This window comes from Sporobolomyces salmoneus (genome assembly GCF_050403485.1).
Source record: "Sporobolomyces salmoneus JCM6883 DNA, S_salmoneus_JCM6883_v1_ctg10, whole genome shotgun sequence".
NCBI lineage: Eukaryota > Fungi > Basidiomycota > Microbotryomycetes > Sporidiobolales > Sporidiobolaceae > Sporobolomyces > Sporobolomyces salmoneus.
Genome location: NW_027481153.1, coordinates 219,963 through 235,876, shown reverse-complemented (window position 1 = coordinate 235,876; position 15,914 = coordinate 219,963). Strand labels below are relative to the sequence as shown.

Genomic DNA, 15,914 nt, shown 5'->3' with positions numbered 1-15,914 from the left:
CTGGAATTGCGTAAATTGCGTTCGAGAAGAGTTAGCCGCTGCTATGCTCAGCTTAGGAATGGTCCCTCTGCAGCTGAGGGACGATTGTGTAGGTCGGGAGAGAGCTAAATAGCGCGAAAACGATCAGACTGACTCGGAGAACGTGAAAAGATGGGTAATTGTAATGACGCCTCGAGCGCTATAACAGTGGGGCAAATCCAGTTATCCTGCTGCAGCAAGTCAGAAAAGTCAAGTCGGTGATAGAGAGAAGATGCTGCGAGCCAAAGATTCCCCTTTCCTTTACTCTCAACGCCTCGCCAGCGTTGCTACAGCACCCTTAGGCCAGCACGACAGTACTTGAGTCCTAAGCGACGCTCTGCACCTTCCAGATCATCACCTAAACGTCACGTTCGTCACTCAAACCTCTTCATCTACAACTCGAAATCTCAAGGTCGCCTCCTCTTTGAGCGGTTAACAAAGTAGCTAGTGCGAGTAAAGGCATCAGTCATAAGCGTCTGACCACGAAAGAAAGCGCGAACGAGTGAGCCAGATCGAACCTGTTTCGACTTTTTCTCCCCTCGCTACAATCGCAGAAGGTCAAGCTGACAATGCTGCTTCCACTTGCAGAACTCAAGATAGAGGAGCGTCACCAACCGGAAATGGCTCCTCAACTACCCGTCGAACTCCTTCGCGCCGTCGTCGACAATTTCCGTCTTCCTCCTTTCTCGAGTCAACGTCGAACGGAGGAACTCGAAAAGGAGGTACGATGCACACTCTACTCGCTCTCTCTGACCAGTCGCGTCTTGCGGGAAATCGCTCAACCTCTCCTCTACAATTTCATTCGAGTTCAACGTCGCCGAAATGCGGAAACGCTCTCGCTTCTGGTCGATCAAGGCAGCAAGAACGGCGCACTCTCATCGACACGAACGATTGTATTCGAACGGCCGGGAGTGGAGGAAGAAGAAACCTACTTCGGCGACTCTGCGTACCTTCTGAACGAAGTTCCCACGTTGTTGAGCGCGCTGGAGCAGCTCATCATCTCGTCCAATCTCTGGAGTTTGCACAAGTTTAACCGTTCTAGTTCGTTTCTCGAGTATATTGGGCTCGTGAGAGAGAGTGCTAACCTTTCCGTTATCTCGCAGGCCTTTCACGGGTCTTTCTCAACGGGATCGACCTCGACACGATGTCAATTTCTGGTCTCATTTTCCCCTCTCTCGAATTCGTCGCCTTGTACTCTGTCACGCTCCGTTTTGGACCTCTTCCGGCCACAAGTTTCCCAAAACTTCGGCGTTTTGCGTTCGACAAGGACGAGCTCGCGGACGAAGACGCAGCAACGCTGACCGCCCTGGCCCCACAAATGGATTCGATCACCCTCATGTCGGACATCTTCCGTGATGCACTCTCCGATCTCCCTACTCTTCCTCTCGCTCGCACTCTCGTCAACCTTCCCTGGCACTGGATCGAGGAGGTGCGACCGGCGGAATCTTCCACCGTCAACGTTCGTCTGCTCGTCTGCGACATTTTCAGCGAGAAGGAATCACACTGCACTGGTTACCTCGACTCTTTCGCCTCTCTGCTCAAGACTACGCGCGAATTCGCCAGCCTCGAATCACTCTACCTCCCTCCCTCCAGCTCTTTATCGCCAAACTTCCGAACGAACGAGATCATTACTTCAATGGAAAACGTCGCCCTCGCCGCGAAGGATCGAAACATCGAAGTAATTTTTGAAGAACAATCGAATCAGCTCAGAGGGGAATGTCAGGTTTCGGAGGAGTTCATGAGAAGGATGACGGAGAGGAAGATTACTAGAGAGGTAGAAGAGGAAAAGCAGGCGGGACGAGAGTCAGGTGGATGATAGCGAGGTCGAAATGGAAAATGAAGTTTTCTCAGCGATTCGGATGATTGCCCTTGATCAGTTTGTGCCTCGTTTCAATGTACTTTGTACTGTTACTGCTCAGACTTCGAGCAAGAGCGAGATTCGTCGGTCGACGAGGACTGGAATCGAGCTACTCGCTGCGAAAAGTGTCCTCCCTCTTCCCCTCACTTCATCACCTCCCGTTTTCGCTGCTTTCTGAGCGAGAACATCAGAAGAGATCCATTCGACGAGCCTAGCTCTCATCGACGCGCCTCCAGCCCGAACCCGACTCCTCCCCTTTCTTCATCAAACAAGCTCGACTTCTCCCGCCTCGACAGCTTCGCGCGCCTTGCGACAATACAGACGGATCAGCGACATTGTATAAGGGTGACAGGCAGAACGAGGAGCGTTTCTGGGTTCGATAGCAGTACGTTCCTCTCCTTCATCAATTTTGATCGATTGCTCGAAAGTGGCCACGTACACTAATGTAAGAACCATCAGCTGACATGCTGATATCTCTGCAAACTGAACAGCTCACCAGCTGGTTGCTCGCTTCAAAATCGACATGACTTGTCTCTCGCCTCTCCCTGCCGAACTCCTTCGCGACATCATCGAGTCCACCGTGCCCCACTCTTTCCACTCAACGACCTATCAAGAGCGCCAATCTACTCTCTACTCTCTCTCCCTCGTTTCTCGCCAGTTCCGCGCCATCGCACAACCTCTACTCTGTGAAATCGCCTCCATTGAGACGGACGACGAGCTCGAACTCTTCGTCGACGAACAGGACGACTTCGGGGGGTTACGAGAACTCGTCTTGCAGGAAAACGTCTCTGTGGCGGTCGCCGAGCACCTGTTGGGTAAATGCACGAACCTCCGAAGTCTACTCATCGCGCGTGACGAGATGATGGATCCAATCAATCCAGGGGTCCTGGCCCAGCCATCGAGTGAGGCTCCAGGTTTCGTCGTGTCGTCAAGGTCTGAAGATTATGCTGAAGCTTTGCACCTCTCAGAACTCGTCAACCTTCAGATTGAACACGGTCACGATTCCTGTATTGGCGGTCCCTTCACATCCCTTCGATCCCTCACGTTCGACTGGCGATCCCTTCACTCTGTCCTCCCGAGCTTGCTGGAACCGGAGGTATTGCCGTCATTACGAGCTCTCGGAATGCGCGGTATGAGCGACCACAACGAGCACTTGCAGCACCTAAACCGAACCGGTCTTGCGCGTCTCCTCCCACAGCTCGAGGCTATCGTCGTTGATGGGGCATTCTACCGCCTTGTTGCGAATGGCCTTCTTTCCGGCTATTCTCATCGCATTTTGGTCGACATCGACGCGGCGGTTCTCGACATACACGAATCCATCAGCTCCCTCGCTTCCGCTCATCACCTTCGTGTCTTCATACCGTTGGATCCGTGGGATTCCAGGTACGGATTCCGGGGCCTCAAACGACTGAGGAAATTGATCAATGTTTGCGAAGAATCGAAAACTTCGTCTCTAAACTCCATCTACCTCGATCTCGCCGCACATCCCTCGCGCCTCAATTCGGTACGAATGATCGCCGAGATAGAGAAGTTGATGAAGGATTGCAAAAGAGCCGGAATCGAACTTGTTTTCGACACGGAACCTAAGGATCAGGACAACTACATCTCGAACGAGTTCTGGGAAAGGCAACGAAGGAGGAGAGAGAAGGAGTGAGGAACAGTAGTGAGGAGGAGCTAGGTTCGTTTTTGAGCGATATCTCCGTGAGGAAAGTCAGAGAGTTCGATGTGTCGTTTTTCGTTTTCAGTGGGTTCTGCTTTTTCGTTGTTTCACCATTGTTCCTGTTTGTCTCCCTCTCTTTTTTACGACCGTGTCAATTCACTCTCTCTGTGACTCTACCCGTCGCAACTCACGCCGAAGCCATGACCGCAAATTGTCGCGGACGCTGGCAGTTTCGAGTTTTCGTTCCAAACTGAGAGTAGGGTTTCCCCTCTCCAGTCTGCTCGTCCTAGACCCGCTTGATTCCTTCATAGTATGATATCAATACATTGAATGACCTATCTGCTAAGTTACAGCTCACGAAAGTGACAGAAAGTACTGCGAGACGAGAACTTCCTTTTCGTTTTACTTTTCGCCTTGTTTCGCCGCTCCCTTCCTCTCCTTTCCCTCCTTACTCTCATCCGTAAAGTTTCCCTCCTTCAATCCCGCAGCTCCATACTGTCCATACTTCATTTCATCTCCTCCCATCTGTTCTTCAGTTTCCTTAATTTGATCGTCCGAGACTTTTTCAGGGTTGCCTTCCTTCGCGTCCGAAGCGGATTTGCGAGGAGAGGAAGTAGGGGGAGGAGAATCGGAGAAATCGGTCTTGAGAGCGCGACTGGAAGATTGGAAGGAACGAAGCCTGAGAGAGCTAAAGAGAGGAGACCGAGGAGGGTCAGCCGATGCAGCACACGAGAGCAGTTTCAAAGATGCACGGAAGGTGTAAGGCGGCAGCGAGAGAGAAGAGAGAAGAATCGATGACGTACTGTGTTTGAGCGGAGAGACGCAGAGGAGAAGCGCGAACGGCGGCGCGTAGTGACGATGCGAGGTTGAACATGTTGTTAGGTGATATTTGGTGTAGTTGAGTGAGAGGAAGCAAGAGATTGAAGGGGGAAGAACTTGAAGTTTCAAACGAGGATCTTCGCAATTTGTTCGTCAACTCGCCGAATCAACCTCTGCCCATCTCAAGCAAAGTGGGTATAGCGTAGAGTTCAGGAAGGATCGTTTACGGTAAAGGGAAGTAGAAAAGTACAGAAAGAGAAAAAAGCTCGTTTTGACCTATTTTTTGGTGAAAGTTCCTGTCTCAATCTTCCTCATCGTCGTCTTCTCCTTCGCTCTCGTCACTACTCTCTTCTTCCTTTTCCTCTTTCCACATCTCCCCTCCGACCCTGCAACACGAGTAATCGTCCTCATCTCCACACCCTTCGTACCCAAACCTGAGGTTGATTCCTCCTCCTCCTTCCCTATCCTTATACTCCTTATCCTCCAACTCCTCAAACCAAGCCAAACAAGCATCTCGTTCCCTCGCCGTAACCCATTGTTGTAAAAGAGTTTCCGTTTGATCAACAACATCTTGAGGAGCGGCGATTTTCGAAGTTCGTTTCTTTTTCTTGTTTTGAAGTCCTCCTACCGGTTTCTTCTTACTTCCACCCGAGGTTGACGCTTCATACTTGAGGAAACCCTGTTCTCCAGGTTTAGCCGGGAAAGGGTCTTTGAAAGGAGGTTCAGGAGGAAGGGTAATGAGTTCTTCGAGTTCAGCTTTGATCGAGGAGAAAGTGAGAGTCGAAGCGGGGAAAGATTGAGGGGTAGGACAAGACTTGAAGACAAGTTGAGAACCGAGGTGAGAGAATTGGGAGGTCGAGAGAGTGACGAGGAGGTTACGGAGCGAGTTCTCGAGTTCCTTGGCCGAGGTAGCTCCGTATTCGCGAGATTCTGTACGACTTACCACCATACAGACTCAGTTCGACTGTGATAAACTAGAGAGAGACGCACCGGCAGTGATTTCAAGGACACCTTCGTTTCCTCCTCGTCTCGCAGCATCCAACATTGCTTTCGCGTATCTTCCCAACGCTTGAATCGAAACGTTTCGCGACGGACTCCCTACCCAATCCTCATCAAAACAATCGAGTTCTTCCAACTGCGGTACCAAACTCGGTAAACGATCGACCAATTCATCCTGACAAGCGTTCGTTCCACCAATCGACAAATGCGTCAAACTCGAACTCGCATCCGGTAACGCAGAGACGAGCATCGAAGTTTCCAAGTTCGTACGTTTGAAGTTGATCGCTTCAAGGTTTGGGGAACGACGGAACAGGTTCACGAGAACGGTCGAATCGAGATCTTGACACGCGGCGAAGTCGTCGTCGTCTCCATCGTCGTACTCGGTGTATCTACAAACGGATTTCGGACCGAAATCGACGCGAACGAGAGAAGGAGTGTCGCACATGAAAGAAGTTTTGCCGTCGATGGGAACGACCCAGAGTAGGGGAGTCTCATGTCCGCAGATCTGGACTTTCTTGAGTTGAGGAAGACTGTAGCAACAAAGAGAAGTCAGTCAGAGAGTGAATGAAACGAGAAAGAGAACGGGTAGTAGCTCACGAAAGAACAGGAGGGACATCTCTGTTCGCGTTCGCGTTGTTGTTGGGTAATCCAGCGACGATCGGGTTCGGGTTATGCAAGTACTTGAACGGACTATCTGAAGACGCTTGACGAAGTTCGAGAGTTTCGAGGGTCGAAGCGCATTTCGAAAGTAAACCGTACAAATTGGGAACGGACATTTGACTGATGAACGAAGAACGCTTTTCGTTATCATCGCTTTTCCCCGTTCGCGGTCATGGGGATATAGTAGAGAAGACAACGTACTGGAGTCTCAAACTGACGAGGTTCGTGAAAGTCGGATAAGTAACATCTCTCAAACTCGTATTGACGAAAAAGATTTTCTCGAGTTTCGACGTCGTGAGTTGGGTTGACGAAACGGCGTTCGACGTCGAGAAGAAATCCGGCAATTGTCGTCCCTCGTCGGGTCCACGACTCGTGATGACAATCGTTTTGAGTTCCGTAAGACTGTACCAGAAGACCGCACCCGCTGGGAACCTCGGAAGAACCGTGATCAATTTGAAGTCGGTTAGGTTGACGGCGGAGAGTTCGGCGAACGAGACGGTAAGAGCGATGATTTCGAACGCAGGGTCGAGGGAGTCTTCGTTACGGTACGGACGGAGGTCGAGCGAGAGGTGGAAGAGAGATCGAGCACCGTCGTGACGAGAGATTTCGTGGTACATTTGACGGAGGAGGGGGACGATCGGCATCATGGAGAGTTCGAGGTCTCCTTGAGGTTCGAATTCAAACGAGAGTTTGCGAAGTTTTCCCTGAGATGCACTGTTTCAGCTGACTAGCTCTCCTTCGACTGCATACAGAGTGAGTGACTCACCTTTGACCTCGTAACGAATGCTCTAACCCTATCCAACGAATTCATCGATGCGACATTGACTCCGTCCAAACGATTCCACAACTTGGAACAGCCCACTACCGCCTTCCTCCAATTCGAACATACGTGAGATGCTTGTACTAGATCTTTCTCAGATAGGTGTTTCATGACGGAGAGGAACGATTCGACAGGGATCCCTCCTCCTCCGAACGGAGCGGTCGAAGAAAGGGAAGAATCTGATGGAAGGGAAGAGAAGAAACGGCCACCGTGACCCTCGGGAGGGTGAGCGACTGCCATCCCGTCTAGCTCCTGAAGTCGAGGGGTAGTGAGGTGGCGAGCAGAGGTGCGGAAAGGGAGGAGAGAGAGGAAAGTTGAGAGATGAGGAAACTTGCTGACGAGGAGCGAGCCAAAGGATCCGTGTGTTTCGAAGGGATCGTCTTTTGCTATCTACACGCTGTGGGAGTAACGAAGAGGTGAGTTGTAGAGCGATGAGACGGGAAAGAAATGAGGAGAGAAGAGGAAAGCGACGCGGCGATGCGAGCGATACTTTGTGATTTCTCTCCCTCCTTGCGACCTGTCCCCTGCGAGTCTGTATAGCTACAAGAGAATACGAGACTATACCCGTCTCTTTTTGTGTTGCAACAAAAATGAGTGTGGATGGAATGCGAAAGAACGAGCGAGAGAGAGTGAAAAAACGAGTGTGACAGATGGTGTAAACGAGAGTGAGAGAGAGAGGGGTCGTACTACAGAAGGTGGCAGGGAAAACAATCCAGAGACCAGCTTGGAAGGATTCTATTCATCCTTGAGTCCTCCAGCCCAAGCGACTTTTCCTTCCCCTCCGCCTCCCTCGTCGCCTCGAATCCCAGCTTTCTTCCCCGTTCGTTTCCCTCTCGACCACATTCCGATCTTCGAATCAAAGATGAATCGGAACGTGACTCCAGGCCAACTCGAGTGTTGTGGTAAGGGGTCGTAGAACTCTGATGCGAGTTTACGCAGTTGAGGGAGTCGAGTCCATGGGACTGAAGGGAAATCGTGGTGTTCGTTGTGGTATCCGACCTGTGAGGTATTCGAGAAGTCTAGATGAGTGTTGATGCTCTGAATCTTCCACACCTGAGAACTTGCCGGGGAACTCACGTTATAGGCGAGAATGTTGAGAGGCCCGTAATATGACCAAGTTTCTTGATCGTGTCCATCGAACAAGTAATGTTCCGCGATCTATACACCGTAGCACAGGTCAGTTTACTGCTTTACTTTGTACAGAGACGAGAAAGCTTACGAAGTGACCAGCGCAAGGATGCAAACTTCCCGCCATGTGAGATGACAAAAGGAAGTACAACATCGAGTTCCAACCGAGCGTTTGAACGACGATCGTGTTGAATGTTAGCTGTGTTAGGATGTTTAAGAAGATCCATCGAGTTGGTGCTTGGTATCGAATGAATCCAGGTCGAAGGGCGTAAAAGAAGATTTGGAAAGTACTGCGTGCGAAGACCTACCGTTCAGTTCAGTTGATCCAACGGACTGAGCGGGAAGCAGTCGCACCAGAAGAAAGCCTTTCCGAGTACGTTCCGCAGGACAATGAGTTCGAGTCGAGAAGGAATATCGGTATCGATTCCGTCTTCTCCCAAAAACTGTCAAGAAAGCAGCGCGGGGTTCAATTCCGTCCTCGCATCAGATCTTGTGGGAGAGACATACCTTGTGATGTTCGATATGATACCGTTTGAACATCATCGCAAACGGTACCCCAATCGGTAAATTCGCGAAAATCGCAAACAATCGATTCGGTTGGACTCCCCTGAACGCCAAGTTGTGGGTGATTTCGTGTACTGCTAGGAAAGTGTTTTGGTTCGCAGTTCCTCCGATGATGTAGGCGAGAATCCAGAATTTGAGGGAGAAGAAGGGAGTCGAACGGAGGTAGAATGCGGTAGAGAATTGGAGGAGAGTGACAAAGAGGACGACCCATTTCGTCAAAGGTTCATGACCCATAAGTTTCGTAACCTGGCAACGTTGAGAAAGGGTCAGCATGTGAGCAGAACAAGAAGAAATCCAAGAAGACGAGAGCTGCGAAAGTGCAAGTGGAAATGAGCAGAGTTACGACTTACCTCAGGGTGAGCCTTCATGATTGCCTTCCTCCTACTTCTGTGTGGTTCCTCTGTCATCATCCATAAGAAATCCGTTCCATCCTGCGGCGGTTCCACACGTTTTGGAGCCCACTGCTCTCCCGGTGATTCAAACTTGCTTCCTTCCTCCTCACTCAATTCTGCTCCTGGTGTCGTAGCGCGCGTCTCTGCTTCATCTTCTGATAGAGAGTCGGGAGTATTGGCGGAGGAAGAGGCGGAGGCGGAAGTCGAGAGAGAAGTCGAACGGTTTCGGAGAGAGGGAGGAAGCGTTTCAGCACCCCCGAATAGAGAGAAGTCGTGTCGAGGATCTCGTGTGGTCATCCTCGTGCGTGAATCGAGGATGGAGTGGTGGAAAGAGTCCAGAGAAACGTGGACGCCTTTCGCCAAAACTTGGGTTGTCTCTCTCCGTCTGCGTTATCGAGTCTACGATCCGGAAGTACCACCAGCCAAATGATTGCTAGCTCTGCCATCATCTCCGCGCAGAAGACTCCAGACGACCACCTCTCTTCGACTCCCTTCGACTTCGGCTCGTTCCGCCTTATCTCTCCTCCTCCCGACTGGCACGAGTCGAGACCGCGATTGTAAGATGGTGTAGGCATACTGTACAGCAGCTTGTCGTCGCTTCTGACTTAACATTGAGTCGCGAAATCAAATTCTCAAATTCCCTTCGAACTTCTCAAGTGGGAGATTTTTGTTCTCCTCCCTTGTCTCCGCGCTATTCCTTGCAATCTATGATCACAATCGAGCGAACGAGTGCTGTGTGATACGTAGAGAGAGGTCTTGCAAAACAAGAGGCCGGGATCAGAAAATGTTGATCGAGGAAATCGCGAAAAAATGAGCGAATCGTCAAGACGAAGGGCTCTCTCAGCCCGCGCGAGCCTGCTACGGGTAGCAGAGATACGAGATTATCGTACAGTACCTCGGCTAGCTCGAGCGAAGAGGTCGTGTGACGAAACGCGGACGTGAGCTCTCTTTTCGGTTTCCTTCCTTCAACTCATCGCCTCCGATCGCTTCTTCCCCTTCCTGCGACTCTACCTCCTCTCAACCGATTGTCTACGAAGCCTACCGCTCGATGTCTAGCGAACTGCAAGGCCTGAGCGCGGCGAGTAGTGCATCATTACTTTCAAGTTCCGAACCATTCTCTCGACCTCGCAACGAGCGCGGAATGGACTTGACGCGACTACTGAACGAACCTCTACCACCTATGCGTACACCCCCTCAACCAGAAGCCGGAACGACCTCATCTCATCGACTCGAAAGCGCTCCTTCTTTGACATCCTCAAACTGCAATCCTCGATCCGATCCTCGACCAGCTGAGACCAAGTACGTAAGAGTAGCTCTGAATCGTGTGCACGACGAGGCTAATAGAGCTCCCGAGGTTCGTTAAACTCCCCCTTTGTATCGACTTCAGATTTGCACCGCCCGTCGTCGAAGAATCTTCTTCGACTGCTTCTACTTCCACTCCTTCTTCTCTACATCCCGATTACGATACGAGATCTTTCACCGACTCGGTACTGTGTTCTTCATCTCGCGCGACTGTCGAATCCGCTCTCGAAGGATTTCGGCGTCAATCTCATTCAGGTTCGTGTGAAAAGAAAAAAAAAAAATTCTCCTTCTTCTCAATCCTCGGTCTTTCTCGACCTCTTCTCGACTCGCTTACGATACATACTGACACACTCTCACATGACTGACAGTGATCGATTTTCAACATTCGACGAACCTCTCAGTTTATGCTGTCCAAGAAGCGTTCAAATCGCTCAATTCCTGGCCTGGGACTCACCTCGACCTCTGGGCGGCATGGAGTCAAATCACCTGGCTTACCGAGCTCGCACGAGTCCCAACATTCCCTATCAACCCGGACAAGATCGCCCTCCTCCTCTCCGTCTACGTCGATTTACCTTGCTCGAGAGTCACGAGGGAAATGATGCGACACCGTCAAACTTTACTCGAACCGGATCAAGTTTTACTACTTCTACATGCGATGGAGGTCGCTGGGAAAGCCTCAAAGGACTTCTGGCCTGAAGGAACCAGTTTCTTGAGGAGTGCGACTCATTATCCGTCGACGACTTTGGTTCGCACTCTCCTCAAGTACGTCTCTCGATACCCTCGAATCCGTCTGCGCACGCTGACCTCTGCATCAATCTCTCAGTACGAAAGCGGCTACACAGAAACCTGTGCTCTCCGGATTTGCACCTCCGAAACCTCCTCCGCCGCCGCGTTCGATCGTTCACCCGCCCGTATCCAACTTCTACGGACCGAAGTCAGCCAACCCTGCCCCTACAAGACAATCTCGTGAGTCAACATGCAAGCGCCCCTCGAAAGTTGCTTGAAGGTTAACGATTCTTTGGCTTTTCAGGACTTTCTCTTCGAGACCTTTGCTCCCAACTTCCATCGATCTTAGCAGACCTCAAACTCCTTCCCGACGGTACTTCGCTCATCTCTTCTCAACGCTTGGGCAGCACTAATTCGTCTCTGGACTGTAGAACCGCAAGTTTTCGATGTCGCCCAAGTTCGGTTTCAAAACGCCTCTTCTGCTCCCGCCTACGTTACCCGGATGCCCGATCTCGTTCAAGCAGCGGTACTCTACACGAACGTTACAGCGCTCCTCTGCTTCCCGACGTATCCTATTGAGGCCATCAAACTCGCCGTGTTCGGTCTCGCGTTCACTCCCGGACCTCTCTCCCAATTTCTCCTCGAAGCCTCTCCAGAGTTCGCAAGGCAAAGACAGTACGAGAACAAGACGAGGTTGACGGGGAAAGAGACGGAGAAATTGATGAAGGACTTGACGGCCGTGAGGGATATTACGAGAGGTGGATCGGTAGGAATTCCAGAGGGAGAAATGAGAGATTGGCAAGAATGGTCGAAGGAACTCGTACTCGATTGGAAGTCTATCGAACCTGCGTAAGATCTTCTCCTTACCCTCCTATCAGCGTCAAGCTGACTTTCCGATCTTCGAAGCAGAGAACCGAAAGGAGCGAAAGAACGAGCTCGACCTTCGCAGAATGGCGGTGGACCTCCTCGGAAACGAGCAAAGCGTTCTCCTTCTCCCAGCACTACTCTCAAAGAATCGGTCAAGACCGTCAGTGATCGACCATCGATTTCGAAAAAAGAAACTTTCAAACCTCCTCCCGCTTCCGATCGTTCGACTCCAGCTCCTTCCGTTGTCGAGAGTGCTAGCTCCTCAGATGCTACAGCGACGACAACAAAACCCAAAGGGAAAGGTCGACCGAAGAAACCGAAAGCGACCACGACAACGGCAAAGAAAACGGCGAAAAAACCTTCGAACCTCGTCACGACTTCGAAAGCTCGTAAGAATACCCCATCCAACTCGTCACGAGCTTCGACTCCCGCCTCTTCCGTCACCTCTGTCTCTGTCGCTCCTTCCGTCAGCACTCGTCCAGCTCTCTTCCCTCGCTGGACCCCCGAAGTCAAAGGAAAAGTTCCCGAAATCATTCCAATGCCTCCGGTTCCTCCGATTCGACCTTCGACTCGTTGGCTCAAGCAGAACCGTATCAAAGTCAACAAGGACGAAGACGGTTCCGTCGAAGACGATGCAGGAGACGACGACGACGAAGAGGAAGAAGCTCCAAGAACAATCGCAGCGTCTCGACCGAAACGAAGAGGAGGTCTACAGATGATCCCCGTCGATATCGAGGCTTTATGGGACCTCGCTCGGAAGAATGGATACACAGAAGACGCGATGGATGAAGCGATGAAAACCGAACAAACTTAGAAACCCTCGATTCTCGTAAACGAAAAGATACCCCTTCCCTTTCTCTTGTTTAGACCCCAGCTCTCTCTCTCTCGCACCTTGTACTGCCCTGAATTGTTGTTTTGCATTTGCTTATTCTCCGCATCGGTGTCTTTTGCTTCTTCGTCTCGCAACAAATCGTTCGTTCGTTTCTCTCTCCATGCTATCTCGAGTTCCCAGTGGGCACGGATGAGCGGGATAAATTAGATGATACTATATGAGTACTGACAACATGAGAGCTAATAACTACTACCGACCGTCCCAAACCCTTGCAAAAGAGAACGAGCAGAGTCGACAGACACTTCTCTTCCTTTCCCCTTCTCGAGTCGCGTCTCCTCCTTCAATCGTCTCTCTCTCCGTTTCAGAGTTTCTCGTTCTTTCTCAGTGAACGGGATCACGTTCCCGTCAGGTCCGATCTTGCCTTGTAAAGTTCGTTGAAGCGCGAGTATCAACCGTTCTTGCTTCCGTTCCTCCTCCGTTTTAATCGGTTTTTGTCGCTTCTTTCGATGAGCTGATGACGGAGAACGATTATGAGGTGCGGCGTTCTCAGAATCGGCTGGAGATGCGACGCTGTTAGAGGGCACGGGAGCGGGTGCTGGCTGAAGGACGGGTCGAAGGTTCTTGTTGACCGGAGATGGAGACGGCAGAGGTAGAGACCGAGTTCTTTTCATCGTTGTGGAAGTGGAGGATCCGGCAGACAGTTCGGGAGATTTCGGCGTTGTTGTCGGGGAAGCGAAAGTGACTGATTTCCGAAGAGTCCGTCCGACCGATTTTGATGCTGCGGGGTGGAGAGACCGCTTCGAGGGAGTTGAAGTTCGAACTGAAGGAGGAGGAAAGGCAGAGGGAAGAAGTTCGAGAGACGAGGTTGTCGGAGCATCGTTGCTTTGCTGAGAAATGCTCCCTCCGTAGTCGAGTCTGCGACCTCCTCCGCTGCCCGTCCCTGTGTCTCGCGGTTCCTCTTCCATATCTCGTACTCCACCGTTCTCGACAATCGGTCTCTCCTCGATCGTGCTCCACTTGAGCACTTCCTCGACAACCTCTTTCCCACCTTCGACGTTCAACCCTCTCTTTCTCATTTCTCGTTCCCAAGCCCCTTCTCCTAGCAATCTCATACCATCCTCAACATCATCGTTGTCGTCCTCAGGCGAGCTAGTCACGACGACCCCTCGACGTTCCTTCCATTCTTTGACGAATTCTTTCGCTTCCTTCTTCAATCGCAATGCGCCTCCCTCGGCTAGACAGGAAGAGAAGAGAGAAGACATCGACAGGTAGTCCCTCGCGGGTTGTCGAAGATCCGCTGTCGAAATCGTGAGCGGATAAAGGGTTTGAGGACGAAAGATTGAGACGAAGCGCTGGAGTTCGGGGAGAGTCGAATGTCGAGCTAAAGGGACGAGCTGCACCGATCATTCAGGGCGTTAGTCTGCGAACTGATATCGACCGGTGAGGAGAGGCTGCTCACGAGACTGTTCGGAAATTCGGCTTCTTCTCCAGCTACATTCTTCCCAATCTTCATGCGAGCTTGATATCTCCTCGCCTTCGTGATCTTCTCCTGCGTCGTCGTTCGATATTCCTCCCATTTCCACTTCATCATTTCGACCGGATTCACGTAAACAACTTTTCCCAGCCTTTCTTCCTCCTCTTCCTCATCTTCGTCCGCCACACCGATTGCGCCATCCGGTCTCAGGTACTCGCCCGATCCAGGTTTCACAAGTTTTTTCGCGTGTGGTCTCTCCTCCGAAGGCTTGCGACGTAGAGCGAGATATTCGTCGGTCCAGGTATAACAGCCTCGTCCATCTTGCCAGACTTGATCACACTTCCAATACCTCTCGCAGGCGTGAAACCTCAGGCTTTTCTTCCGTGGCTGTTTGTCGCTCGAGGAAGGTATCGACGGTGGAGGACAAGCATAGAGAGAAGGGGACGGGTCGAGTTCTTTGTCGAGGTTGAGGTGAGAGTGAGGTTCCTCGTGATAAGGTGAAAGCGCGCCGAGAGTTGCCAGCAGAGGATCGGAGTTCTGTATTGACGGAGCCGTGTAGATGCGATGCTTGTACCAATCTAGGTGAATCTGTCTCGCAGAAGAAGTCAAGATCAGGGTTCATGCGGTATATAGCGAGAGTCCAGAGGAGCGAAAGGCAAGCATACAGATTCAGCTCCGAACGCCTTGTAGACTCCTTTCAGTAGATCTTCGTAGCCCCAAGTCCACGAATTCAGGAAGAATTTCGTGTCCTCGGGATATTGTTTGACGAGTTCGATCAAATCATCGATAGCTTGCTCCTGTAAGGAAGAACACTACATCAGGTGAGTAGCATGTACACATCTGAGGAAAGCCCCACCCACCTTTGTAACCAATTCTTCGTCCAGCAGAACGTTTGAAGTGTCGAGGTAGATGCAATCCAAGGCCTTGACAGGTCCGTAACGTTCGCTAGCCTTCTCTTTACCCTTTATCGAGGTAGAGCTAGAGAGTCTTGTAGTGTAGGCGGCGAGGAGAGGGTTGTGCATAAGCGAAGTGAGGTACCATGATTCGGCTCGGAGATCGCCAGTGACGAGACAGGATCTCTCGGTACCTTCAACGACGCCCTCAAAGAGGAACCTGTGAAGGATGTATGGAATGAGTGACGATCTGCACGAGAGAACTGCGAACGGGAGACTGACATGCAAGATCCAGGACAATGATTCGCGTCAATCGCGGTTACTCGAACCCAGTCTCCGTCGTTCGGTCCTCGCAGCTTGATCGAATGATTTGGATTAATCTCTCGCTGTGCGGTTTCATTCTGCATGAGCCTCGCCAGCACGAAACGAGAAGTCGAAGCTTATTGCTCACGATTTGATCCATTCCTCTTCCATGAGTACCTCCTGTCGTTCCCGCACTCGTCGACGCCTTCGCATTCGCTCCAGCTCTCACCTTGAATAGGTTCTCAAACTTCCTCACAGGTCGTTTGATCCTGTCTCGTCCGAATTCCTCCCATCGAACCCGTTCTGCCGCTTCCATCGTATTCGCAACCAACATTTTCGTCACTGGCGTCATGTAGATCGTCCCTCGGAACGCTGGAGAGTTGAGGCCGACTAGATGATCGGTATGAGCGTGCGTGAGAAAGTGATAGAGCGGATGGAGAGAGGTCGAGGGATTTGGGGAAGAAGTGAATGAATCGATTCGAATAAACGGGAACTCTTTCACTACGCGTACATTCATCTCGTGAGTACTCTAGCGAGAGTACTAGGTACACGAGAAGACGTACCGTAGCCATTATGAGTCGACATCGTTCCGACGCGTG

The 15,914-nt window shown here is 51.2% G+C and overlaps 7 protein-coding genes across 7 annotated transcripts; 3 read left to right on the top strand and 4 right to left on the bottom strand.

Moving 5' to 3' along the window:
- Nucleotides 1–638: 638 nt before the first annotated feature.
- Nucleotides 639–1,834, top strand: JCM6883_006029 (uncharacterized protein; the record flags this gene model as incomplete). Its single annotated transcript, XM_076630484.1, has 2 exons — nt 639–1,059; nt 1,122–1,834. The coding sequence occupies 2 exons, from the start codon at nt 639–641 to the stop codon at nt 1,832–1,834; spliced, it is 1,134 nt and encodes a 377-aa protein (XP_076489543.1).
- A 565-nt stretch (nt 1,835–2,399) lies between these two features.
- On the top strand, nt 2,400–3,530 carry JCM6883_006028 (uncharacterized protein; the record flags this gene model as incomplete). The annotated part of the gene is made up of 1 exon (XM_076630483.1): nt 2,400–3,530. One exon carries the CDS (start codon nt 2,400–2,402, stop codon nt 3,528–3,530), a length of 1,131 nt encoding a protein of 376 aa, XP_076489542.1.
- Nucleotides 3,531–3,938: 408 nt separating this feature from the next.
- On the bottom strand, nt 3,939–4,410 carry JCM6883_006027 (uncharacterized protein; the record flags this gene model as incomplete). The annotated part of the gene is made up of 2 exons (XM_076630482.1): nt 3,939–4,224; nt 4,340–4,410. 2 exons carry the CDS (start codon nt 4,408–4,410, stop codon nt 3,939–3,941), a joined length of 357 nt encoding a protein of 118 aa, XP_076489541.1.
- A 246-nt stretch (nt 4,411–4,656) lies between these two features.
- Nucleotides 4,657–7,074, bottom strand: JCM6883_006026 (F-box protein; the record flags this gene model as incomplete). The annotated part of the gene is made up of 5 exons (XM_076630481.1): nt 4,657–5,285; nt 5,346–5,884; nt 5,952–6,134; nt 6,216–6,718; nt 6,781–7,074. The coding sequence occupies 5 exons, from the start codon at nt 7,072–7,074 to the stop codon at nt 4,657–4,659; spliced, it is 2,148 nt and encodes a 715-aa protein (XP_076489540.1).
- Nucleotides 7,075–7,569: 495 nt separating this feature from the next.
- Nucleotides 7,570–9,215, bottom strand: JCM6883_006025 (sphingolipid delta(4)-desaturase family protein; the record flags this gene model as incomplete). Its single annotated transcript, XM_076630480.1, has 6 exons — nt 7,570–7,833; nt 7,912–7,992; nt 8,054–8,252; nt 8,317–8,405; nt 8,470–8,772; nt 8,877–9,215. 6 exons carry the CDS (start codon nt 9,213–9,215, stop codon nt 7,570–7,572), a joined length of 1,275 nt encoding a protein of 424 aa, XP_076489539.1.
- A 751-nt stretch (nt 9,216–9,966) lies between these two features.
- JCM6883_006024 (uncharacterized protein) lies at nt 9,967–12,627 on the top strand (the record flags this gene model as incomplete). Its single annotated transcript, XM_076630479.1, has 7 exons — nt 9,967–10,217; nt 10,306–10,475; nt 10,589–10,982; nt 11,044–11,186; nt 11,251–11,319; nt 11,378–11,795; nt 11,856–12,627. 7 exons carry the CDS (start codon nt 9,967–9,969, stop codon nt 12,625–12,627), a joined length of 2,217 nt encoding a protein of 738 aa, XP_076489538.1.
- A 257-nt stretch (nt 12,628–12,884) lies between these two features.
- JCM6883_006023 (uncharacterized protein) lies at nt 12,885–15,900 on the bottom strand (the record flags this gene model as incomplete). The annotated part of the gene is made up of 7 exons (XM_076630478.1): nt 12,885–14,039; nt 14,105–14,707; nt 14,785–14,916; nt 14,980–15,232; nt 15,295–15,398; nt 15,464–15,816; nt 15,879–15,900. 7 exons carry the CDS (start codon nt 15,898–15,900, stop codon nt 12,885–12,887), a joined length of 2,622 nt encoding a protein of 873 aa, XP_076489537.1.
- Nucleotides 15,901–15,914: the final 14 nt, after the last annotated feature.